At 38.4% G+C, this 26,830-nt stretch overlaps 1 protein-coding gene across 2 annotated transcripts in view; it reads left to right on the plus strand.

Moving 5' to 3' along the window:
* LAMA4 (laminin subunit alpha 4) overlaps positions 1-26,830 on the plus strand; it is a 153,741-nt gene that overhangs the window by 98,194 nt on the left and 28,717 nt on the right. For both annotated transcript variants that reach the window (XM_017509236.2, XM_017509235.2), the window contains exons 14-24: positions 1,211-1,359; positions 8,207-8,348; positions 8,990-9,086; positions 13,572-13,688; positions 16,235-16,414; positions 19,949-20,088; positions 22,868-23,041; positions 23,670-23,815; positions 24,255-24,417; positions 25,273-25,406; positions 25,862-26,033. In XM_017509236.2, coding sequence (XP_017364725.1) covers positions 1,211-1,359; positions 8,207-8,348; positions 8,990-9,086; positions 13,572-13,688; positions 16,235-16,414; positions 19,949-20,088; positions 22,868-23,041; positions 23,670-23,815; positions 24,255-24,417; positions 25,273-25,406; positions 25,862-26,033 — 1,614 coding nt within the window. The remainder of the gene's footprint in view (positions 1-1,210; positions 1,360-8,206; positions 8,349-8,989; positions 9,087-13,571; positions 13,689-16,234; positions 16,415-19,948; positions 20,089-22,867; positions 23,042-23,669; positions 23,816-24,254; positions 24,418-25,272; positions 25,407-25,861; positions 26,034-26,830) is intronic.

The following is a 26,830-nucleotide window of genomic DNA, read 5'->3' on the forward strand; positions in this document are numbered from 1 at the left end:
TTATTTCCAAAGCAGCTAAGCAGCAGATGGCTTTAGGTCTCTTAGCCAAGTGGGGCAGTTGACATTCAGTCCCAGAATTAGGCAGCTGTGCCCAACCAGACAGGCAACACCTATCTGGCTTAGATGGGAGTTCTTCCCAAAATAGCTTTTATATGGAGAAACACAGGAAAAGTCAGGCTTTCTGCTGACAGCTTGCTCCCAGGACAAAGAAAAGTGGAGTTGGGCAGAGCCTGTAGAGTTAATTGTCCCAAATTTACCCATCAAATCCATCCCTCCCCTCTCACAGGAGTAGAGTGAAGAAAGGGGTAGAGAAGTCTAGAGTTTCAATCACTGGGCTCCCTTCATATAGAGGAGACATCAGAAGTGTGGAAGAAGTGTCCCCCACTAACAGTGGATGACCTCCAAATAAAACAAAAAAGAAAGCGATCTGTTTAGAATCAGATGCGGTGGGTGAAGGAAATGTTGACTTAGAAGTAATGACAATGTTTAGAATCACTATTTGGGTGACTAGGAGAACAAATCCCTGCAGCACTGAGGGGCCATCCAAGGCTGAAAGTCATGGGTTTGCAGGAACATCCATCTCCACAGTTGCATGATCTTTAGGCAAAATCATAGGTCTGTGGTTGGATTAAAAACCAAGAAAGCCTGTGTCACAGGTGAGTTTCAGGAAGTAGTCAGCCACATGAAACAGAGCTGAAAGGTCAGATAAGAGGAGAACTGAATGATGTCATTGGATTTAGTAACTTAGATGTCATCAAGCGAACTTCTCTTTTGGTGGAGTAATGGAGTAGAAATCAGATAGGAATAGGTCAAAATGGGGAATATAAAATGAGAAAATAGAGACAACATATATAAACAACTTCTCGTTTTTGAAATAATTTGCTATGAAGAGAGCAAAAAGTACTGTGGCAACATTAGGGAAATGTGTAGATAATTGAAGGTTTTAGCTTAGTTTAGGTTTCAGGTCTGAAATGGTAGACCATTTCTGGGTTGTGAATGCAGAAATGGGAAGCAGTCGATAGAGAAGAAAGCACTGACAATGCAGGATAAATAGATATCTACCTAGAGCATTTTAGACTTATGCAGCTCTGCACTAACATTTACTGACCTTCAAAATAGGAAAGAATAGAGATTATCTTTTGGTACCTAGGAAAAATGTTTTAAGTTCTTCTAAATTCAATTTATTTATTAAAAAAATGTTTTTCTTTAGAATGCATCAGGGATTTATGCAGAAATAGATGGAGCCAAAAATGAGCTACAAGTAAAACTATCTAATCTAAGTAACCTCAGCCATGATTTAGTCCAAGAAGCTATTGACCATGCACAGGACCTTCAACAGGAAGCTAATGAATTGAGCAGGTAATATCCTGGTTTTGAAAATGCAAAAATCTACATGGGCTGAAGAAAATGTTACTATTCAGTTCCATATGCCAGAGCTACTGGGATACAATTTTAGCAGGTTGGTTAAGGATGCATATGCTTATTTGTTGATATGTCGGTTGGTTGTTTGGTCCATCTGAAAGTCCATCATTGTTCATTGCCATTGTTTGGGGGAGATGGTCTTTTTGATTTTAAAAAATCTGTTATATTAAAGTCCTGTGTTCTGGGAAGAGGAGGGTGTTCATTCCACAATTAGTAGGATGAATGAAGACTTTTTGGTTAGGGGCATAAATGCTGTATAAAACATTATCAAATAAATCAGATCCTTTAGAAGGTCTACTTCTAACATCACCTATTTATTTCATAGACAGCATTATCTTTCCACACCCAAGTGTCTTAAGTAAAGCTGGCTGGGAATTGGCAATATAACTGACTTCTGATAAATACTCCACAGTGCCCAGCAGGAACTATTTTATTTCAACACCTGTTAAGAGAAAATCAATTGGCAATTTTCCTCCCAGCACCTAGAAGAGAGTCACACAACCCTTGGACACTCAATTAATGTTAATTGAAAAGTACTGAAAGATCAGAATTGAATTCATGACCCTGAAATAATAGGTAAATAATGAGATCATTATAGAGAAAGATTAGAAAAAAAAGGACCAGTAAAGGTCATGAATAAGAACCAATATTAACTTCTGTTCAAAATATAAATCACTTTCTTATTCTTGATTGCCAAAATTTTCAAACACTCTTCCAAATCTCCTATGAAGAGGAAAAAAAAAGAGATTATATAAAATCTTGGTGTATGAGTGGGTAAGACAGTGCTATATCCCGCTGGGTATCATGGTCCTAGAAAATTAGCTTTTGATGAAGGCAATAAAATGGAGCTTAGAAAAAATACTGTTTTGATAATATGCTATATTGGCAGAATATTGTTTTTGAGATCCATCTTATGGCTCTCTTCATTATTCTCTGTCATTTTGGTAACTACATCCCATTCATTGGGATTCCAAAATATAACAGCTGCATAATGCCACTCTGCAACAAACAGTGTTCCAGCATGATCCTAAGACAGTTACTACATGCTTTACATGAAACATGATCCAAAATATCAATCACCCTCAAGTCCTTTTGTATTTAGAATATTTCTTACTATATGTTCATGAAAGCATTTCAATTTAGAGACATCTTCATTCAAAATGTGAATATCCTTCCACATCTGTCAGGTGTACACAATGATTTACATGCTGTTCTCAAACAAAGATAAACATAATTCATTAAGAAGCTTCCATTTCAAGAACACATTTTTTAATTTGAATATTGAGGTAGTACTTGTTCTGTGCCTAGTAATAAAAGCAAAGTCATAAAGGCTTTGTTTCATGCTTTTATATCTTACCACTCTCATGAGCAAAATTTAAAATATTAATAATATTAATACATATCTGTAACACCTTGTTTCTTTTTTCCCTTTCCTTTAAAACGTTTTCTTATCTGTCTTCCCCAGATTTTGCTCTCTGAGCCATTTTCTAAGAAGAGGTTGTGGGGAGGAAAGGTAGTGAGTATTTAGATTAGAATCCCCTTTGCAGAACAGAGCCACATGACTTCTACAGGCCCTAGGCACTTTTTTTTTTTCAGCAGAGTCTCATTCTATCACCCAGGCTAGAGTGTAGTGAGTGCAGTGGCACGATCTCAGCTCACTGCAACCTCCGCCTTCGGGGTTCAAGCAATTCTCCTGCCTCCGCCTCCTGAGTAGCTGGGATTATAGGTGTGCGCCACCAAGCCTGGCTAATTTTTGTATTTTTAGGAGCGACATGCCAGTCCAATCCCAATTCAGGAAGTGGTGTAAGTGTAATAATAAACGGTGATGATTACCAGATGCCAGGCATGGTATACCAAGCATTTACATATTTTATTCCTGTTATATCTTACATTATTAGCCCCTGTGTGTGAGTGCCCAGTGTCTGATGGGTGCTCAGTAGATGTTGGATTAACCTTACACAGGCCAGAGAGGAGCAAAGGCCGAGACTATGGTGTGGAAGGGCAGAGGTGATGGTGGATTGGGCTGGGGCTGTGTGCTGAGGAACGGCTGGGTTCTGAGACCAGCTTGGTCGTAGAGACCCCAACCCAGTGGTGCTGAAGGAATTAAGAAGCAGATACACAGATAGCGTGCAAAATTGGGAAACAGAGTGAAGCCTCAGGGGACTGACAGCATTTCCCAGCTGAAAGCCCAGAGCAGACTCTGACCCACGTATTTATTCTTTGTGAACAAGTGATTATTTTTAATAAGCAGGTGCTCAGTGTTTCTTCATAGAATAAAGATAGGCTAAACAGGCAGATAGTGCCTGTTCACTACTAAAATAGAAATAAGCTAGAAAGCACTCTTTGCAAGTCAGCAATGGGGACAAGGTCATACATCCTGTGTTTGGGGAACTGGTTTAACTAGTGCATGACCAGTACATATTGCTTACTTGTTCTAGCAGTTTTCTGCCTGGGGATAGTTCAGTGTTTCTTGCCATTGCCTCTCAGCAAACAACATGTACTCCACCACACACACATCAAGACCTTCTCCCAACAGCTCTTCCCATTTTTTTTTTTTTTTTTTTTTTTGTGCAAAGCTAGGTAAGCACAGCTTTATCTTGGTGAACTATTTCTCGGAGGATTTAGAATCTGCACCTGCAGACTACACAAAGAGAAATAAGGCAAATTAATAACACAATCATAACAGCAATCAGAGATCCAAGTGTTTTTACCCAGGTCACTGGATTTAGGACTGCTAATCCATCAGCAGCTCCCTCAAGCAATTCCATTCCCAGAATTAAAGTTAAATGTGCTTGAGAAGCCTGAAAATCTTGCTCTTTTAATTTAGCTATATCCAAAGATAAGTTTCCAGCATGCCTTTCCATGTGACGCTTTATTTTTTCCCAATTGTGCTCAGCTTCCTTGTAAGGATAAGGAGTAATACAATAATCAGAAGTATTCCAATCACACTATAATTGAATTCTATATTCTAAACTAACTACTCTGTCCCCTAACCAGACTGCTTCCCTAAGATCATTAATCTGATTAGCTATATTCTGATCTATCTTTGTTTGAGAATGCCACAGCAGGGTGGAGTTCTTTTGCTTATTGTTGACAAACTCAGCAGTTTGTACGAAGGCGTGCAAGGCTGCTCCGGCCACAGTTGTGGTGGCTGTGACTGCAATCAGACCCACAATAATTAAAATTAAAGTTGCAATAAATCTTCGGGTACATTTTAAAACCTTTTGTATAATTTCAGTAAGAATATGCACTGAGGGAGATGCTTCCCAGGGACAAGACAGGTTTACAGGTAGGTTTACGGGTAGCCATACTCCCTCTCAACCTCTGATAGTATAGAGTTGTGAGAGTTAAACGTAGAAGCATTAACACACAAGAAATAATTTACAATATTGTCATGTCACTTTGGAGTTAATAAAATAAATCTGTAACTTTCCCACCACCAAAAGATGAGGGGGTTTAACACAACTCTGTATCCAAAGAGTTTTATTTTTTACAATTTTGAATGAATAATAATTACTGGAACAGGATCTAGTATAGTTTCCTTTCAAGACCTCTGTTGTTTTTAGGGCCATAAGTATTTTCCAAAGTTCTTTTTGTTCAGTTCCCATTGTCAGCCAAACCATTCTTGGCCTAGGTTTTGTTATGCCCCCAATTCTTCAAACAATAGTAGTGTTTGGTTTTGACTCGGAACTGTTATTATTTTTTGTGTACCATGTAATTGACTCTGTGTCATGACAAAAGGGCTGATTGATGCAATTAATGCTAGATATCCCCTTAGGGGACCAGTCAATAATAATTCCATCATTGCACAGCACCTCAGCCTCTGCCGTGACACAATCTTCCCTGGTTAATCTTTTTAACTTAAAGGACCATTCTTTATTTTGTCTACATTCAGGTTTGGGTGGGCGAAACACGTTGTTTTATTTCCCAAATTATGGTAAGAAATACCAAGGCCAGAAATCATATGCAACTGAGCACAAGCGTGATTTTTTTCCAGGTACTATGGCTAGCCATGCCTGAATTTTTTATTGTAAACATCCTTTAGCTGCTGCTAGGCATATACGTAGATGTTCAAAACCGAGAGGGATATTCATCAAAATGCATTCTTCTTGAGGATGAGACGAGCCTTGATTAACTATCGGCTCCGGCATCCACAAGCTATCATTAGTGTATACATCTACGGGGCGATCTAACCACGACATAGGTTGCAACAAAGGAGGGAAAGGAATATATGCCCAATATGTGAAATTTCGTTTCACTTCTGTAAGTAAGTAAAGCAGAGGGAGTGGAGAAGGAACAAAGAAATCTTTAACTGGTTGTGGTTAATTAGTAGTAACACCACCGCACTCGGACCAGCTGACGTTCTGCCTTCACACTGTCAAGTGCTAGCAACTGCGGTACTGTGTCCTGAGCTTCAGTGTCTGCAATTGACTTTCTGATGGCTTCTTGTAATCTAGCTATAGAGTCTGCTTACGGCTCCTTTGGTCCTTGTCTCACTGCACTAAAGGATGGAAATTTTTCACCTCCCATTGTAATCTTTTCCCAAGCTCTTAAACACGATTTCCTAATCTGCTCTATGGCTAAATCAGCCATAGTGTCCTGTGCTTGTAAAAGACCCTATGCATCAATTCCTGTGAGCTGTTCCATGGTAATATTAATTGGAGGCTGAGCATTGGCATTCATACTAGCTTGAATATTAGCCTTATTAGCCCACCGGGTCTTAAATTGTAAGAATTGAGAAGGAGGCAGGCAAGCTCAAGTTAACGTGCCCCAGTCAGCAGGAATTAATCTATGAGAGGTGGCCACATTTTTTTTTCTTTTTTTTCTTTTTATTGTACTTTAGGTTCTGGGGTGCATGTGCAGATCATGCAGGATTGTTGCATAGGTACATACATGGCAATGTGGTTTGCTGCCTTCATCCCCCCATCATCTGTATCTGGTATTTCTCCCCCTGTTATTTTTCAACAGTCCCATAACAAACGGAGATCCCAGGTCATATTGACTAATGGATTGTTTAAATTCTTTTAAAAGTTTAAATGGAAAAGGCTCAAATGTTACCTGAAACTGTCCTTGTTGATTTTGAGGGTGTATTATAACAGAAAACTGCCAAGCCTCTAAATCTTTGTCTTTACCAGCTGCTGAATTCCAGCCTGAATAGACCCATTACTGCTTTTCTAGTTTCACTTTCAAAACAGCCTCTGATTCCTCTGGGAAATGTCAGGTGGATCTGGCCACTCTTTGATGAAATATTGAGGAGGTGCTGATGGACAAACTCCTTCTTTTTCCTCATTTAGTCTTTCTTTTTTCTTAACGGGGTTATCTTTAATTTCTTCATCCCAATTATATTCTCCTTCTTCCCCTGAATCTTCCTCCTTATCATCAGTTTGAAATGGCTCTACTGCTGAATGCACCATTGCCCAAACTGACTATACTGGGATTGGAATATCCTCAGCTCCTTCTTTATATGCCTTTTTAAAAGTAGTACCCACTTTTTCCCATTCTTCTATGTCTAGAGTTCCCTGCTCAGGAAACCAGGGGTAATATTTTTCAACTGCATTAAAAAGCTGTGTTATGCAGCTAATACTAACTTTAACTCCTCCTCTAAGCAAATAATGAAGCAAGCTAAGATAGACTTTGCGTTTGCTTGAAACTTGTCCCATTGTGACCCTGACCTTCTGAGCTCTCCCAACTTACCCTGGGAGATTTTTTTCAAGAGTTCTCGGGTGTCCTTCAGCTTAGATTAGCTGCTTCTTTCTCTATTGCTCAGGTGACCTTTTGTCCTGGGTTCGAGCCCCACATTTGGGCACCACTTGCCAAGACCAGCTCAGTCGTAGAGACCCCAACCCAGGTGGCACTGAAGGAATTAAGAAACAGAAACACGATAGAGTGCAAAATTGGGAAACAGAGTGGAGCCTCAGGGGACTGACAGCATTTCCCAGCTGAAAGCCCAGAGCAGACTCTGACCCACGCATTTATTCTCTGTGAACAAGTGATTATTTTTAATAAGCAGGTGCTCAGTATTTCTTCATGGAATAAAGATAGGCTAAACAGGCAGATAGTGCCTGTTCACTACTAAAATAGAAATAAGCTAGAAAGCACTCTTTGCAAGTCAGCAATGGGGACAAGGTCAGACATCCTGTGTTTGGGGAACTGGTTTAACTAGTGCATGACTGGTACATATTGCTTACTTGTTCTAGCAGTTTTCTACCTGGGGATAGTTCAGTGTTTCTTGCCATTGCCTCTCAGCAAACAACATGTACTCCACCACACACACATCAAGACCTTCCCAACAGCTGGGGCTGTCTCATTCCTGAGCCCCAGGATGCAGCCAGGCCTCAGGAGAGAGACAAACCTTGACAAAATGTGCCCTAGACAAGCTCTGCATATTCTCCCAGAGCCTTGGCTTCCTCTACGGAAAGGAAATAACAATGCTGATTTGGATAAGCACTAGGTAGTGATGATCGTGGGTTCATTCCTCTGCCTGACATCCATCACATAAACAATTTCCTGCTGGAATAGGAGCAGAGGCTGTTTTTAAATCATCATTCCCTTTTCCTGCTGCACTGCCAGACAGGCAGCTGTCACAGAACCAAAATGGAGTTCAGCAAATACAGAAGAATGCAGAGCAGGTGTGACCCTCAAGAAAACCTTGCCACTCCAGGTAACTTTGAATAACAGGAAGGAAGCATCTGTGATCCTAGAAGTATTTAAAAAACAAGCATTAAAAATGGCCCCATTCCTCAAAAAGGTAAGAAGGAGAAATAACAATTTTTTTTATTAACAGGAAGTTGCACAGTTCAGATATGAATGGGCTGGTACAGAAGGCTTTGGATGCATCAAATGTCTATGAAAATATTGTCAATTATGTTAGTGAAGCCAACGAAACAGCAGAATTTGCTTTGAACACCACCGACCGAATTTATGATGTGAGTATTCCCTTAAAGTTCATTTACACTTTGCCTTTTCCACTTTATGACTTCTCTGCTTTCCCATGTCATCTCTTGAACTTCCAGTGTGAAATACCAATGGCAGAAAGAGTGGAAAGGGCAGGGGAACTAAGGAAAGACCATTTCATGAAGGCCATCAAGGTTTCAGTCTGCAGGTTCTTCAAGATGTGCTGTACTCCCGTCACCAAATGCCATTTTCTTTGACAGCTTGGTTTTTTCAGTCGAAGTACCTGGAAAAAAAAAAAATATGTATATATATATATATATATGTATATTTAAAATTAGTTTCTGCTGATAGAGAAGTTGTGTTATGCATGCATTTAGATTTTTTCAACTCAAAATTATTTATTGCATGGCTTCTATGTGACAAGCCTTGGCCAGGGCTTTGGTCTAGGTTCACTTAATCTTTCCAAAAAAAAAAAAATTACCTTGAAAATGCCAAAGACATTGCTTTCTCATGGTAACATTTATATCTGACCTTAATTTTGAGCTGTGAAAATGAAGCTGAATGAATTTTGCTTGGTGTTTAGCAGATAAACTGTGTCATTTAAATCCTACAACCATGAATAGCTTATTTCTTCTGCTGTCATTTTTACTCTCTCCTCCCAATTCCTTTGTAGGCGGTGAGTGGGATTGATACTCAAATCATTTACCATAAAGATGAAAGCGAGAACCTCCTCAATCAAGCCAGAGAACTGCAAGCAAAGGCAGAGTCTAGTAAATATCTTCACTTTCCTATCTCCCTTCTAACGTACACCTGCTTCCGTCCTTTCATACATGTAGACAGAGATTTCCAAAATCTAAGATTAAAGAATAAATAATAACTAAATAACATATCAACAGTTCCTGCTCAGAGTTAAGTTATAAAAGAGTAAAGACTTGAAACTTAAAATTGTGATTTTAAACAACTGCCAAGTAGTAAACTACATGGAAACATACGGCTATCTTACCTCTTGCTGATATTCCTGCTAATCAAATAGGCTGATTAGTAGACACCTACCATAAATACCAATTTTTAAGGGGAAATGTCATAAAATACGCTTAACACTAAAACTATATAGTACAGAATTTCCTCTTTCTTGAACAATTCAGAAGACCTTTTAAAATGTTTCCCATGAAGGAATGGATCGCCACTATAAGTCAATTAGGATGACAGAGTACCACGAAACCATCTGGTTATTTGCATTTTTGTGTGTGTGTGGTTTGCAGTCTACACAGTTTACTGTATTTATGACAGACCTAATGACCATATGGAAGGAAGTTTTTCCAAAGGCCAATGTTTGCACCTGATAAAGCGTGCACATCCAAGAGTGAGGGAGAGGAGAAAAAATAAAAGCAAAATCACATTAGACAATTTTGAATCTTGTGAATTACTCTTAAAAACAATTGAATGGACTAAAAACATTATTCATCTCTGAGATAATGAACTAATTCCTAAGGATTTTTGAACATTGACTAATGAGGTTGGAAATTCTTCATCTAGTGAACTTCTAACTACCACCTAAAAACAAAAGCCAAGTTTTAAAACAAAAACCTCACCCAATTTTGTCAAAGTAATTAATCTCATTTAATCATGTATATTCTTTTCTTTTGCAAAGGGCCATTATATAGAGAAGATAAATGCACTTTGCTTTCATACGCAGATACTTAACTATTTATTTCCCGTAAAACAACTGTTATTTTATTTTTGTGGGTGAACAAAGGCAATAAAAAGTGCCATTGTTTCTCTATTCTAATTATTACATGTCTAATTAATTTATTATGTAAGTCTATCATGAACATACTCTCTGGAAAATATTTAGAATATTGGTGGTGAAGAATTAGAATATTAACAGTAAAATATTTATAAATAAATGTTGCTATATCTATGTATTGCTTTTGTTTCTTGTGTTGTAAAGACCAGAATGTGTCAGTCATCATGACACAGTGACTTAAATATTTTATTTTATTTTTTGATAACTTGTAATATAGTCTCTCATTATTGAGTTATTGTCATTATCGAGTTATGGAACCTCATAAAAAACACTTTACTATTTTGGGAATGACATCCCTTCAAAGTTCCATATTTTATGTCTAATAAATCTCTCTGCATAAGCCTATTTGACTATTTTGCAGACCTTTTCTCCTATATCATGATCTCATTTGGCCAAATCCCTTCATGTACTTATTTGCAAAAGGAACAACAATAAGGAGTTAGTACTGTGTGGCTTAGAACTTCATAGGACTTTCAGGGCTGGGCACGGTGGCTCATGCCTGTAATCCCAGCACTTTGGGAGGCCAAGGGGGCCAGATCACAAGGTCAGGAAATCAAGACCACCCTGGCCAACATGGTGAAATCCCGTCTCTACTAAAAATACAAAAATTAACCAGGCGGGGAGGTGAGCACCAGTAGTCCCAGCTACCCGGAGGCTGAGGCAGGAGAATTGCTTGAACCTGGGAGAGGCTGCAGTGAGCCAAGATCGTGCCACTTAGCTCCAGCATGGGTGACAAAGTGAGACTCTGTCTCAAAAAAAAAAAAAGAAAAAAACATTTATAGGATTGTCTTCCCTTGAAAATACACACATTTGTGATGTACATTCAAGTTTTCAAATTAAACCAAGGTCATCTGCTAAATGACGTTATCATTTCAGATTAGCTTTTCTTCATTTCCAAATTCCTTTCAATGATCAGTAATCTTTATTTCCCAATTTTCCTTTTCATTATATATATCACATAGTTGATAATCAATATAATCTCAGGAAGCTGCTATTTAAATGAATCTTCTACTTAACTCTTTGAAAAATGAAGAGTATTTACGTAAGACAGTAAATTCCAAATAGAACACACTTCTTTTGAAATATTTCTTCTTATAAACATAAAGCCCAAAATAGACTTTCTTTCTCTTTTTTGTATCAAGAGCTCCAAATATAGAGTTAAATATATTGTTTCTCGGTATGTCGGCCAGTACTTTTTTGTTTTTGCAGTCATGAGACCCAAAAATAAGAGCTACAACATTGTTCGTATTCTAATGTTTGAAAACTGAAACTTGAAAGAGGAAGGAGTCAGGGTGCAATACAAATTCTCCACACTATCCAGAGAAAATGCAAAAGAAGTGCTCGTGTTTGGTTAACTGTACTTCGTGACAACACCACCCATTATACACATATTTGGGGGGAAAAGATAATAATAAACCAAACACATTAAGACTACATATTAGAAAAGAAAAAGAGTGCCATCAGAGAGTGTAGCTTTACAATCCCATTGGAAAGAAGGAGAAAAGTGTAATTAGAAGTGATAAAACTATTTGGCTGTTTGTTAAGAAACAAAATTCTTAGTACTTTGGAATTAAACGAAGCACAAACAGAAGCAAAGAATTATTGGCAAAGTTGATCCTTTAGTTCAGGTGATGAGATAATTACATCCTGACCTGATGGAATTTGCTCAAGGATAACCCCAGTTTAGCGACTGTGCCACAAGCACTCTTTAATAACAATTTTGTAAGCAAAAGACTCTCAGAACTGATGCAAATAGGAAATCTAATAGAACTGTATGTACATACGTATGTATAATAAATTTAACCATCCATTGATCCCTACCCACAAAGAAATCTCAAGACTCAGATGGCTTCCCCAGTGAATTCTTAAACATTTAAAAAAGAAATAACACCACTCTCATACAAACTCTTCTAGAAAACAGAAAACTAGAAAGCACTCTCCAACTTGATTTATGAAGCCAACAAAACTTGGTTACCTGAATCACACAAGGATATTATTAAAAAGGAAAATTATAAGCCAAATTCTCTTACAAAAGGGATGCAAAAATTCTAATTAAGATATTAGCAAATCAAATCTAGCACATATATAAAGCACAATATATGATGTCCAATTTGAGTTTATTTTAGGATTTCAAGAATAGTTTAACATTTAAAATATCAATTGTAATTTGTCACATTTATAGAATACAGTGAAATTCGTATGATCATCTAACTACATGTAGAAAAACTATTTAACAAACTTGATACCCATTTTAAAAAAGACTCAGCAAACTTAGAAACTTTCATAATCTGAAAAATAAAATAATATTCAGCAAATATATTAAAATGGAAATGAACGCTTTTCTACTAATATTAGAAACAATACAATGACACCCTACATTACCAATTCAATGTGTAAAAATCAGCTTAATTTTATATGCAACAATGGGAAATTAACTTTTTAAAATAACAGTGTTTTCAATAGCATCAAATAAATAGGAATAAATTTGATAAAGGAGACTAAGTTTGCTACACATAAAGATCCAGATAAATGATCTAAACAAGAATTTATATGTAAATAATAAATAAATATAATATTCATTGAGTAGAAGACTCAAATTTGTAAAGATGACAATTCTCCCATATTCATCTACAGATTCAATTTAGTATTGATTGAAATACCTGAACTGAATATTCTAGAATTTATATGGAAATGAGAGGGGAAAGCCAATAATAGCCAAGACAGTCGAATAATAAAACCAAAGCTGGAAGACAAGCTACATTATCAAGATGTATTATAGCTCTATACAGAAATTATCACAGTTATAAAAGATTATAATACTATATCCACTTTTTAAAATAGTGTTTAAAAACAGACACAGCCAACAGATGGAGATAGAATTCAAAATGGTGATCATCTTTGGGTCAGCACAGGGGATCTAGGGAGCTTTGAAGGTGGTAATGTTTCTATTTTCTTGACCTGGATGCTGGTTATATTTGGTGTTCGTTTTGTGAAAATTTGTCAAGCTGTGCACTTATAAAGGATGGCTTTTTCTAGATGTATGTTATATAGCAATTAAAATTTTATTGAAACAAATAAGAAAGCAAGAATTATTCTTATCACCAGTCATTATCATATATATGTAGAGAGAGAGAGAGATTTTTTTTTTTTCAGCTCGTTAACAATTGTGCTGCTTGGTGTTATTAGTCACAGCAGGGCTATATGTTTCCATCAAAGAAATTAACCATTATGGCATCCCAAGTCACTCACAAGCAGTATTACAAGTGTTCTGCAATTCTGTACCTCGAATTTTAAATGCTGCTTTCCAGAATTGTTGATCTATGTTCAGAGTGTTCAGAATACTGCAAACACTGCAGATGACTCCATCCTACAAATGAGAAGTTTCCTTGTTGAAAAGAAAACCTTTCGAGGCATCTTGGCGCCACTTTTTTCTGCTCCTTCTCTACAGGCAGTGATGTGGCGGTGGCTGACACTAGCAAGCGTGTGGGTGGAGCCCTAGCAAGGAAAAGTGCCCTTAAAACCAGACTCAATGATGCCATTAAGCGACTACAAGCAGCAGAGAGAGGTAAGCATTGCAAGAGAGAATTGAAGTCCCATCTGTTGGTTCACTGGAGTGTAAGATAAACCTTCAAGGAAGGATTAGGTGATTGTTTATTGTCAATGTTTTTAGACATAAATGTTCTTTTCTGATGACAAAATAACTTGTGTTCATCACCAAAAAAATTGATATAGAAAATAAAAAGAAGAAAATAAATATAAATGCTGTAATCACATCACCTGGAGGTGACCTTTATATTTGAGAGCCTTTTTTTTCCAGCATTTCCTCTGTGTGTGTTTGTCTGTGTGTGTGCATGCTTGTGTGTGTGTCTTTTAATGAGATCAGTGAGATCAAGCTGTTTATAGCGTTTAATAATGGCTTTCTTATGAACATCCTTCCTTATAACAATATGCCTTTATTTGGTTATTGGATTTCTTTGGCCCCAGCTGTAAACAGCTTTCCTTCGTTACTTGTTGAGTCATTCTTATTACATAAACAGCAGGTCCAAACGGAGACCAAATAGAGACCAAGGAGACCAACAAGCTCAAGCAGAGAAACAAAAGCACACGTTTTCCTTAATCTGGGACTGCAGTGGTATCTTAAATTGATGTGATTGGAAGCAAATGTGCATTCCTCAGCACAGTGAAAGTTAAAATACTAGTGCAGCATATGGGTGTTTTATTGGAATGAGTGAATCCTAGCTACAGTGCTACAGTGCACCAAAGCTCTGGCCAGCCGAGTGGTCCTTCACAAAGAAACCTCATTATCAGCATTGTCAGAGTTGCTGTTTATTGATGCTTAATATGAGCTTGGCAATGTCCTAAGTGTTCAACATACCTGTATTAGTCCATTCTCATGCTGCTATGAAGAAATACCCAAGACTGGGTAATTCATAAAAAAAAGAGTTTTTATTGACTAACAGTTCTGCATGGCTGGAGAGGCCTCAGGAAACCTACCATCATCATAGAAAGCACCTCTTTACAGTGTGGCAGGACAGAGAATGATTGCTGAGCAAAGGGGAAATGCCAGACACTTATAAAACCATCAGATCTTGTGAGAACTCACTATTGCAAGAACAGCATGAGGAAAACTGCCCCCATGATTCAATTATCTCCCACCGGTCCCTCCCATGACTGGTGGGGATTATGGAGATTACAATTCAAGATGAGATTTGGGTGGGAACACAGCCGACCATATTAATACCTTATGTCATGGGGATAAGTGCCACTACTGCCTTCAGGCTAATATGAACTCTGAAGTTCATCAATGTTAGAGAACTTGCTGCAACAGGCACAGCCAATAAGAAGCAGATTCAGGATTCAAACCAGCATTTATCAGAATCCAGAGTGTGTGAGGTTAAATGAAAGGCACCCTCACCTTAATAAATTATTGTGTATACATTATTAAATTAATTATGTATGACTTGTATAATAAAAATAATTCTAATTTACTTAGGTAATGGTATAACTTCAAATTTATAATTAGTTTATAGTTCTAATTATTTTACAGTTGGGGCCAAAGAAATTCAATAACTAAATTAGGGCATAACTTCAAATTTATAAAATTTGAAGTTATAAGATCACCTAAGTGAGTTCTAATTGTTTTTACTACAAAAAATAATTCTTATAGAAAAATTAGAAAATATAGATAAGAAACAAGAAGAAAATCACCTATAATCCCATCCCCTAAACAAAATTTTTTGTTGTAAATTTACATCATGGTTATTTTAAAGATGTAATTTTTTAACAAAAATTGGAATTCACCAATAAAACTCTTTGAAATTTGCTTTTTTTCTACTAAAAAAATACCTTTCTTTATGGATCAACTTCTATAGCATCATTTTTATGGCATAAGTGTTCCACAAGCCTACTTTTTCATAAAAGAAAGTGATATTTGCAATTAATTTCAGACACAAACCTCTTATGAGTTAAAATCTCATGTGCATTTTCTATGGCTTTCTGACCAGCTTATAGGAAATACTTATTGTAAGGTTTATTGCTGAGTTTAAAATGAGGAAACTGAGGCCAATATAAGAAAATGAAAATCCAGTTTATTCAGCTCCCAGGCAAGGTTCCATGGTCCCGGGGAAAGGGGCCAGGGAAGTCGCGCCAACTTCCTGGGGCGTGGGGTTTTTATGGCTAGGAGGAATGAGCAACAGCTGGGTGCTCTGATTGACTCCAGGGGAGCGGGATTGAGATGGGGCGGGCCGCTATTGGTTGGCGGGTTGTTGGGCGGGTTTTCCGGTGGGAGAGCTGGCCAGGAGCCTTGCATCAGCTGGAGCCTTCCAGGGGAGCCATGTGGCAGCTAGGTGCCAAGTGCAGAGACTGGTGCCGGGTGCAGAGGTGGGTGTGTCCAACCTCCCAGGGAGGCAACCGGCCTTATACTCTTCTTTTTAATTTACCTCTGAATTTGGAACTGTTTTCAGTGAGCCACACGATTATCTAAAGATCTTACTTTTACTTAAGAGCCCAAAATGTGAGATCCGTTTCATTCAAGGGTTAAAGAGGTGTTAATGTTCCCCAACAAATGTCCGACTTCTCTGCAAAGTGAATGACCCTGTGCTTTGTGTGAAGGGGACGCTCAGCAGCGCCTGGGGCAGTCCAAGCTGATCACCGAGGAAGCCAACAGGACCACGATGGAGGTGCAACAGGCCACCGCTCCCATGGCCAACAATCTAACCAACTGGTCGCAGAATCTTCAAAATTTTGACTCTTCTGCTTACAACACTGCAGTGGACTCTGCTAGAGATGCAGGTATTACTTAGAAATTTTACAATTTGAATCTAATGAAGGAATTGGCCATTAAACTCTATACAACTTTTGTCAAAAACAGTTTTCCTCATTTGGGTTTTGGATTTGAAAATTGTAGAAGTTAGCTTAGAAAAAGAAACGGTTTTGCTCTGTTCATCTATCTATCTATACCTGTGTGTATACACATGAAAAACATATAAATTTCACATAAACACTAGATGCGTTGGTAAAGAGTCGTAATTTTTTCTATGTGAAATAATGGTAGCAATTGTAACAATGTAAGACTTATTCTTTAGGGATCAAAGTTAATGAAATGTTGGGTAAATAATCTTAACAAAATACTGTTTAGCTTTTAGGGAAAAAAAGTACTAAATAGCATTGCTTTTACTAAGCAACATTGCTTTTTCTTTATCTGAGTAAAGCAGGTTATTACCAACAAATACTGAATACAGCCAAACATAACTCCAGCTTTCTATTAAGAATAGTATGCTGGTCAACTTGAATATACAGTTCTATAGAAATGAAAATGAAATATTTTCATGTCTACCTAATTTATTTTGTAGATATTAGAACCACGTAATACTTGTAAAGTTTCCCTTTTTCCATTCTCACATTTTTATCCAATCCTATCATAACCTCTTAAATAACAATGTCTATCAATATCATGACAAATCATGACTAGAACTTTTTGTTCTCCAATATGGTTTTGCATACAATATTACTTTCACTTGTAACTGAATTAAGAAAAGTCATAAATCCATATATGACCTGTCACTGGAAATTTTATTCCAACTTACAAATACCCATTCCCATAACAGTAAAATAGCTCTTTTGTAATGATCTTTTAAGTATACATTTATTTCTTCCAAGTAACCAGTCATGTAAGTGCTTTTAAAATTTTGTCTTTAAAACATTTGTCTACATGTTATTCAACTCTTACATTTATAATGATATTGCCTCAGGAATATGTACTAAATCTGTGTTACATTTTTGTTTCCATTTTTTAACAGCCTTACCAAGTGATTCCAGCAAGCATCCAGAACTAGTGCTAATGGAAATTGTTTACTGTGCTTTTCTCAAATAGCATTAGTGGTTCAAAACAAAGTAAATGAAAGAGGATACCATAATGAAGAAACTTTATAAAGACTCTAATATACAGTGGCCTCCTTTTTCTGAGAGAATTCATTGTAGGGAGCGGGGGGACTCTGTCTTATATACATTTCCATAATCACTATCTAACAATTCATTAAGTATATTATCTTTAGTTTTTAAAGACTAGTATACTATAAAATAGGTGTTGTCAGTGATCCAAACAACACATATTTACCTCTGTATTAATCAATATAATAAACTGATGGTTGCTATTATTTTACTTAATTCTATTCCTTGTGCTAGAAACATTGTATGTCCTAAGTACAGAGAAGGGATGTTTCCTTGATCTGCACTGACATAGTATCCTGAATCTGAGTTTAGCTTTTCTCTAGAAAGAGGCTTGCTCTTGCCCAGCTACTAATGCTTAATGACCTTGGCCCTGCCCTTAGATAAGAGAATACCTCAAAAGTATTCCATCTCTAGGCCAATGCTACTGAAATGTTAGTGTGCATTAGAATCACCTGGAGGGCTTGTTAAATACAGACTGCTGGATCCCACTCCTGGAATTGCTGATTCAGTGGGCTTGGGACAGGGCCAAAGAGCTTGCATTTCTGATAAGTCCCTGGTGATGCTGATGTTGCTTGTCTGGGAACCACACTTTTAAGAATCACTGTTCAGTCAATGAAACTCTAGAAAAAGTTATGCCATTCTCTTTGTTTTGAGTTTCTCTCGTCAAGCTGTATCCTTATGACTTGTGCTTTCTTTTTTTCTTGAGACAGTCTAGCTCTGTCACCCAGGCTGGAAAGCAGTGGCGCAATCTCAGCTCACTGCAACCTCTGCCTCTTGGGTTCAAGGGATTATCCCGCCTCAACCTCCCGAGTAGCTGGGATTACAGGCGCGTACCACCATGCCCGACTAATTTTTGTATTTTTAGTAGAGACAGGGTTTTGCCATGTTGGCCAGGCTGGTCTCAACCTCCTGACCTCAGGTGATTCACCCACCTTGGCCTCCCAAAGTGCTGGGATTACAGGCATGAGCCACCATGCCTGGCTGACTTGAGTTCTTTTCTATGTCTAAGTTATGCATTCAAAGAAAAGGACATGAGAAGTAGGTGAGTGGCAAGCCTTGTGGGGCACAGATGCACTAGACTGAGTCAAGGGGAGTGTGCATCTCCCCCTCCAGCCACTTCCTCTTTTGCTGCTTTCCTCAACCCGCAACACCCAGATGTTTTGTTCTCCAGCAAGATGCGCAGGAATAAAAAGAAATAAAAGGTCACTATGATCTGCTTGTAGCATCACCCTGGTCTGCGCCCACAGACCATAGCCGCCCACCCCTACTTTGGCACAATTGCCACTTTTCTGAGTGCTACCTGCTTCCTTCTAGTACTGTCTTCTGGGACTGGCAGCAGGATGATGTGTGCATGGACATTCTGGAAAACAACCTTCCCACCTTTTTTGCCAGTATTCCTCTTGACCAGTTCTATCAGTTATATTAGAAATGCAAGAAGAACCTGTGCTATATGGTTAAAGGAACATTTGTGTATATACCGTGGACCCTGCCCTTTAGAAAAAGCCTGCTCCACGTACAACTTTTAGATCCATAAGTACAATAAATGTCGTAAAAATAGAAACGAATTGTGCTTTGAACTTTGTTAAGTCCACAACTGTGCCAGGCGTCACACATGGGGTCAGATTTGAGCCCATGCTGAGGTCTGAGAGGAGGAGGTGGGTGGCAGATAGCTGGAAGAACACTTTGGGGGATGTAGACAGGTGAAATGTAGTTTTATTCAGCAGCTCTCTCATCAGCAGCTTTCTCACACTGCTCTGTCTCAGCGGCTTGCTCCTGCTGCTCCCATGCACGGGGCGTAGCCAGCTCTGCCTTACCTTCAGGGTCAGCAGCTTAACTATCTCCCTCTCCAAGCCAGTTCCTGGCTCCCCCTGCCTGCCTTCAAGGCAACTGCTCTCCCTTACAGGGGTCAGTGGCGTTACTCTCTCTTTGAGCACCAGCACACCCGAGCCATGTTGAGCCCTGGTTCTCCCTCTGTCCGTCTGAAAGACAGGCCACCTTGGCACTCTCTCTTTGGGCACAAGAGCACACGCCCTGTGCATGGCATCAGCAAGGCATTCAGCAGGGCAGTTATATGTTTTCAAACAAGAGTGGCTCTGTGCCAAGTATGAACTTACACAAACAGGTTCTATAACAAATGGAGTATGCACCTATGCCCTACACTCGCTGAGTCACTCTGGCCCAGACGTCCGCCTCGGCCTATTCTTTGACCAAAGCACATCCATGTACCTTACAGGTTTTACTATTAATTTTGCAGGATTAAAAACAATTTCTTATAGTTCTACCATATGTAATACATGTTTGTTGTCTACATCTGATTCACGAAATATACTTAATATTGAGATATTTACTCAAGTGATCAATTTTTATTAACTGCAGTAAGAAATCTGACAGAGGTTGTCCCTCAGCTCCTGGATCAGCTTCGTACGGTTGAGCAGAAGCGGCCTGCAAGCAACGTCTCTGCCAGCATCCAGAGGATTCGAGAGCTCATTGCTCAAACCAGAAGTGTTGCCAGCAAGGTAACTGATGAAAAGACTCATCAGTCACTTAGTGATAATCATAACACAAATTATCACATTCCAGAGCCTGGACCTTTCTACTGTGTTCTCCAACTCCGTAATTCTCAGCCCCATTTGCTAATTAGAAACACGTGAGGAACTTTGAAAATGAAATCTATTCCTGGTCCCAACCTGAAAGCAATATATTAGACTGCGGAGAAAGAGCTCCGTACTTGTATTTTCTTTAAAGCTCCCAGGTTATTCTAACGTATAGTCAGGTTTTAAAAACCACAGAGTTAAACTAGTCAATAAAGCTGATATAGCAAAAGACATCAAGTAAAGCATCAATAAAAGCCTCAATTCATTCTTATATTTTATTTATTATTTTAACAGTTTCTTTAGTGCAATTACCATAATGGAATAACCTATCCCATCTGCCCTACCTCTTCAAGAAATTCACTGGTACAACACAAATTATGATGAAGATTTTACTGACCACCCACAGGGTTGGCTGAGCAATCACATACTGGCTAAGAGGAATAAACTCAACAAAGACATTGTTTTGAGACACATACAGAAGCAACCTAGCAGAAGATAACTAGAGTTGGCATTTGTAGGAACATCTCCTGACATAGCAATTAACTTTTCAGTATGTGGCAAAGTGGGCCTTGTTCTTTAACCTCTTGAATTTTTTTTTTTTTTTTTTTTTTTTTTTGAGATGGAGTTTTGCTCTTGTTGCCCAGGCTGCAGCGCAATGGCACCATCTCAGCTCACCACAACCTCTGCTTCTCAGGTTCAAGCGATTCTCTTTCCTTAGCCTCCTGAGTACTGGGATTACAGGCATGCACTGCCACGCCCAGCTAATTTTGTATTTTTAGTAGAAATGGGGGTTTCTCCATGTTGGTCAGGCTGGTCTCGAACTCCTAACCTCAGTTGGTCCTCCCATCTTGGCCTCCCAAAGTGCTGGGATTACAGGCGTGAGCCACCGCACCAGTCCTTGAATTTTTTTAATTGATTCATAGACCAGACTCCGTTTTTATGATCAAAGTATGTGGTTTTATTTCTCAATTAAGAATTAACCTGAACAGACTACTGGTCCTAATTATTGAGAGAAAGAAGAGTTAAAAATAAACTATTTTGTAATGGAGAAGATTATTCTTGGTAAATAGACCTAACTTTTAAATGATAGATGATAAATGGTCCCTTATGATAAATTACCTTATTTTCAAAAAAGGTTTAGCTAAAGGTACATCAAGAAATGGTATTCTAAAAGCTAGGTTTTTGTGAGTACTTTCTTGTAATATTATTTACATAAAGAGTATGACTTTGGGACCTTAAGCACCTAAGACCATTTGCTAAAGACAGACTTAGCCCTACCTTTGGGAATTGGGAGCTTACTCAGTGCCCCGAAGTGAGATGCTTTTCATGAAGATAGGCACTATTCTCAGACTCTCAGTTATTAATGTAAGACTTTAATCCCCCACACTTCTTGTTTATTAAGATGTATTGGTCTTAGTCGGACACGGTGGCTCATGCTTGTAATCTCAGCACTTTGGGAGGCCAAGGCGGGCAGATCTCTTGAGTCCAGGAGTTTGAGACCAGCCTGGCCAACATGGCGAAACCTTGTCTCTACCAAAAATGCAAAAATTGGCTGGGCATGGTGGCATGCACCTGTAGTCGCAGCTTCTCAGGAGGCTGAGGCACAAGAATCACTTGAACCTAGGAGGTGGGGGTTACAGTGAGCTGAGATTGTGACACTGTATTCCAGCCTGGGTGACAGTGAGACTGTGTCTCAAAAAAAAAAAAAAAAAAAAAGATGTATTAGTCCTTCCTCAACTGGTAACATAGGACAGCTGCACTCCAGTCATCTGGCAATAGAGCTTTGAGCTCACTGAACACCAACATTAGCCAAACCAATATTAATAAATTAATGTAAAGATGTCTACTCAGTTGGAAAAATTGAGATAAATGACATAAGTATACACAATCCATCTGCTTCTAAATACTTTAAAAATTACCCCTGAATCAGTCCAGTTCAGCATATCACATTGGGCCTCTTAGAAATGCACTTACTGAATTGTGCTTTGTTGTGACGCCTTTCTGTGAGCCATTATAAGAGGCACCTTATGAACTCATTATCACAGTTATGATAATGATAGGGCCAGGTACTGGAAAGCACTTTATAGTAATCATTGTGTTTCATGCTCACACCAAATTTATTATCCTCATTTCACAGATGAGGAAACTGAAGGTTAAGTGACTTGCTCAAGGTTACATAGCTAGGAAGTGGCAGAGCCCACCTGGTCTGAGACTACAAAGCTAGTCCGGACCCCTCGCAACTGTACAGACAAGAGCAAGGATGTGGCTCCCAGCCTCGCCACATGCCCCTTTTATGAGGACCCTAGGGAGAAACTCTCAGCTGTATTAGGAACCAAGATTAATTCTATTCCTCCTAAACAGTTAGTTTAGTATAACTGTTATGAGCTTTGTGAACTGTATACTGACCAGCCAACATGAGCAAGTTGTTTAGTTCACGCAAACCAAATATATAGTTCATCGTGGAATTCATATTTATCCTCATTTTTGGATCTACTTAGTCACCACTTTTTTTTGCTTTCTGTCACCCCATTCTAAACTGTCATAATCTGCCCTAAGCCTCTCTCCAACAAGGGGAGGATGTGAGTAAATAACTAAAGATATGGAGGTGAGGAGAGCTCAGAAGCCCCTGTCACAAATGAGGGAAGAACAATGAGAGCCATTCCTGCAAAGCACTTTTAATGAAACTGTTGTGTAACTCCAGATCCAAGTCTCCATGATGTTTGATGGCCAGTCAGCGGTGGAAGTGCACTCGAGAACCAGTATGGATGACTTAAAGGCCTTCACGTCTCTGAGCCTGTACATGAAACCTCCTGTAAAGCAGCCGGAGCTGACCGAGGTTGCAGATCAGTTTATCCTGTACCTCGGAAGCAAAAACGTAAGAACATGAATTTGAAAGGAGGGAATAATATTTACAAGCAAGCTGCTTCTTCTCTTGCCTAAAATAAAGCCACCTGGGCAAACAAGCCAAAACAATGCCCATTCTGGTAACTCAGAAGATCTCATTTTAATGGCAAGATTAAAAGAAAGACTTAAGGACAAGTAATTTCTTCTCCATGTGCGATATTGTGGGGATTGTTTTCTATCACCATCACACTACTAACTTTGATGAGTCTGAATGGAACACCTCAAGGACTTTGAGAAAAGCAGAAACCTATTCTGTTTGATGCTGAATCCTGTTTGGAGATACGTAGTGATGGGTACTGTCAGGCTGTATTATATCCCTGGGTTAGCCTCACAAAATTAGCCTATTCCTGCAGCCAACAAATTTTCACAAGCTTGACCGAGCATAGGGCCAGCAGACTCTTATGTGGCCACAGGAAGGTTGGAAAGGAAGAGCCACTGCCTGGTCTCACAGGAGCTTTGGGTTGTAATTCAGGCCAGAAGTCACTTGTATACAGCCAAGTATTTGGATTTCTGTTTGTCCTTTAAAGAAATGAAAATAAAAGTTGATGTTCATTCATATGAATTTTATTTAAAGTACTTCATACTTCTTGATCTTTCAGGCCAAAAAAGAGTATATGGGTCTTGCAATCAAAAATGATAACCTGGTATACATCTATAATTTGGGAACTAAAGATGTGGAGATTCCCCTGGACTCCAAGCCTGTCAGTTCCTGGCCTGCTTACTTTAGCATTGTCAAGATTGAAAGGTACGGTGAATTCATGACATAGGGCATATATGCACATTTCACAAGAAAGCTTTTGAAGGCTTGCATGCACATGTGTGCCCACACACACGCACACACACAGTGTCTTCCTGTGGATGTTATGAGTAGCATTTTCTTCCCTTTATTTTTTCTCCCTTTTCTTCCATTATTCTTGTATTCTTTCCCAAACACATTAGTAAAAAAGAAAAAAGTCATTTCCAAGTCGCAATCTGATTAGATTTTACCTGGTCAATCCATGAATTAATTTCAAAATGAAATGCCTTTCTTCTCTTTCCCATTGATTGTGATATTTTATAAAAGCTTATTAATGTGACAGAATTAAATTACCAACTTTGTGATGAGGGAACACTAACATTTTGACATTTAAAAAGTATTTTCTACAAATTATCTAATAACGAGTGAAAATTCTTTATCTCAATAGGGTTGGAAAACATGGAAAGGTGTTTTTAACAGTCCCGAGTCTAAGTAGCACGGCAGAGGAAAAGTTCATTAAAAAGGGGGAATTTTCAGGAGATGACTCCCTGCTGGATCTGGACCCTGAGGACATAGTGTTTTATGTTGGTGGAGTGCCTTCCAATTTCAAGGTCAGCCATACAGCTGTATTTTTACCTATTACAAATCTACAGTAATTATTTTTATAAATCCATAAACCTATAATGACTTGGGGGTTGCTGGTATCACTTTAACAGCTTGGTTTAGTGGGGAGTAGAATTCTGAACAAGAATCTATAAATCTGGTCTATGCTACTCATATTTGAATAATGTCAAATGCTTTCAAGCTATAACTAACTCCTGAAGATCATTTCATTCTGATACATGCATATATAATTAATATTACCCACACCTGCTGCAGGAATGTCCCTAGCTTGTGGTGTCCCCACAGTTTAGACCTAGTCTTCAGCTTTGCAGTGGTGGCTTCAAAAATTCAGTTATCTCACCTAATACAGGTATGAAATAAAGTTACTGAGATGAGAGTGGGGGTAGGACCTAGGAGAGAGTATGAAATCTGATGAAGGGTAGATAAGGGATAGGTTGAAGAAGATGGGAAGTTGATCTAGGGTTCCAATTTCAGGACTATTATTACTAGTTATGGGCACATTACTGGAATTGCTCTGAGGATTATTTTCTCTCTCATTATATGAGACCGGGAATACCAACTCACAAAGCTGACATGAGGACTGATTTTTGTCATGAATTCTCTGTCCAGCCTATGACTCGAACATAATCTGCACTCAGGAAATCCCACTTTTTCTGCTGATTTGCACAACTGACAAGTCACTGCATATCTAAATGATTTGGCATAAACACACTGGGGTCTAGAAAGATATTTCTAAGAAGGAGTAGGTCCCTTTGACCTACTATTAGTTTCATTGTCTGTTCTGTGACGTCTGAGTAAAACATGATCATGAAATAGTTGATTTTACCTTTTCTTTTGCACAGCTCCCTGCCAGTTTAAACCTGCCTGGCTTCGTTGGCTGCCTGGAACTGGCCACTTTGAATAATGATGTGATCAGCTTATACAACTTTAAGCACATCTATAATATGGACCCCTCCACATCAGTGCCCTGTGCCCGGTAAGAGACAGTTGAGAATACTAAAGACTTGGATATTCATGCAAGAGCAGCAGGTAGAACAAGTAAGAGTCAATATTCAGGTTCTCGAGCTTTTGTTTGGGGAAGCCAGTTTTGAAACTGCATAAGTCATACCTGCAAAAAACTCTTCACCTTTTCTCTATCATAGATGAGCATGCCCAAGTGTCAAGTGTTAAACAACTTGTTTGCAGCCTTGATTTAGGATTCCAGAGACTGGGGTGTCTTTGGAGACTTCAGTTGTCTAGCAGGATAAAGAAGAAAACAATCCATTTAAATTACCTACAAATATCTCTTTATCTCTTCCGTGCAGACAACAGTACTTCATTTAAATGTTGTAAGGTCCACAGAAGATGTTAGAAGAATGGGTTAAAATAGCTTCACTTGAAAAGCATAACAGAAACAGTAGTGTTCAAATGACCCTTATATTTCCATTTCAGAGATAAGCTGGCCTTCACTCAGAGTCGGGCTGCCAGTTACTTCTTCGATGGCTCCAGTTATGCTGCAGTGAGAAACATCACAAGGAGAGGGAAATTTGGTCAGGTGACTCGCTTTGACATAGAAGTTCGAACAACAGCTGACAATGGCCTTATTCTCCTGATGATCAATGGAGTGAGTCAAAATACAAGTCCTACTACTTCTCCTTTATTTCCTGTACTTTCTGCTATTCACGTTTCCAGGAACTTTCCCAGGTCTGGTGTGTCATGCCATCAAATTGAAATTCTAGTTTAGAAAGTCAAATTGGATTTTCTTTTTCAGGAAAGTAATGACAGCAATAAATAAAAGCAACCCTGAAATGCATTTCCCCACAGTACATTTTTGGATATAAATAAACTAAGAGAACTTTGAGGAAATTAGCACCAAGATCTAGGTGAGCAGCGTGTCTGCAGAAATTTTTCCCTGGTCTCCTAACTCTTCTAAGTCGGATGCCCTCATCGAATAAAAAGCAAAGCTTGCATGCTTTGTATATATGCGTGTGTATATAAATATATATGTGTGTACACACACATATATATACCTTTGTTTATAAATGATCTATGTGTACTATAAACAGATATAAGTATAGCATAAAACATTCAAAACTAGCAATAAAGGGCAAATTATATAATGATAAAATAAAAGATTACATAAATGTATATATTTAAAATGAAGATTAAGTTGACTTATCTGTTAATGATACAGAAATGTTTTTCTCTCACCAAAAAAATATTTTAATAGCACTTTATCTACTGTACAGCTCAAGGAAAATAGTTTCAGTGAGAAAATGTAATTAAATGTGCTAAATATTTTCAAAAATCCTTAATCTTTTTGTGAAACAGTGATTCAAAAGTCTTGTCCTAAGTCCAGTTTATTTCAACACTAATTTTATTGGTGGTTGTAACTAGACAAGATACCTCACAAAAATAAAA

Source organism: Cebus imitator, unplaced genomic scaffold (genome assembly GCF_001604975.1).
Source record: "Cebus imitator isolate Cc_AM_T3 unplaced genomic scaffold, Cebus_imitator-1.0 Scaffold413, whole genome shotgun sequence".
NCBI lineage: Eukaryota > Metazoa > Chordata > Mammalia > Primates > Cebidae > Cebus > Cebus imitator.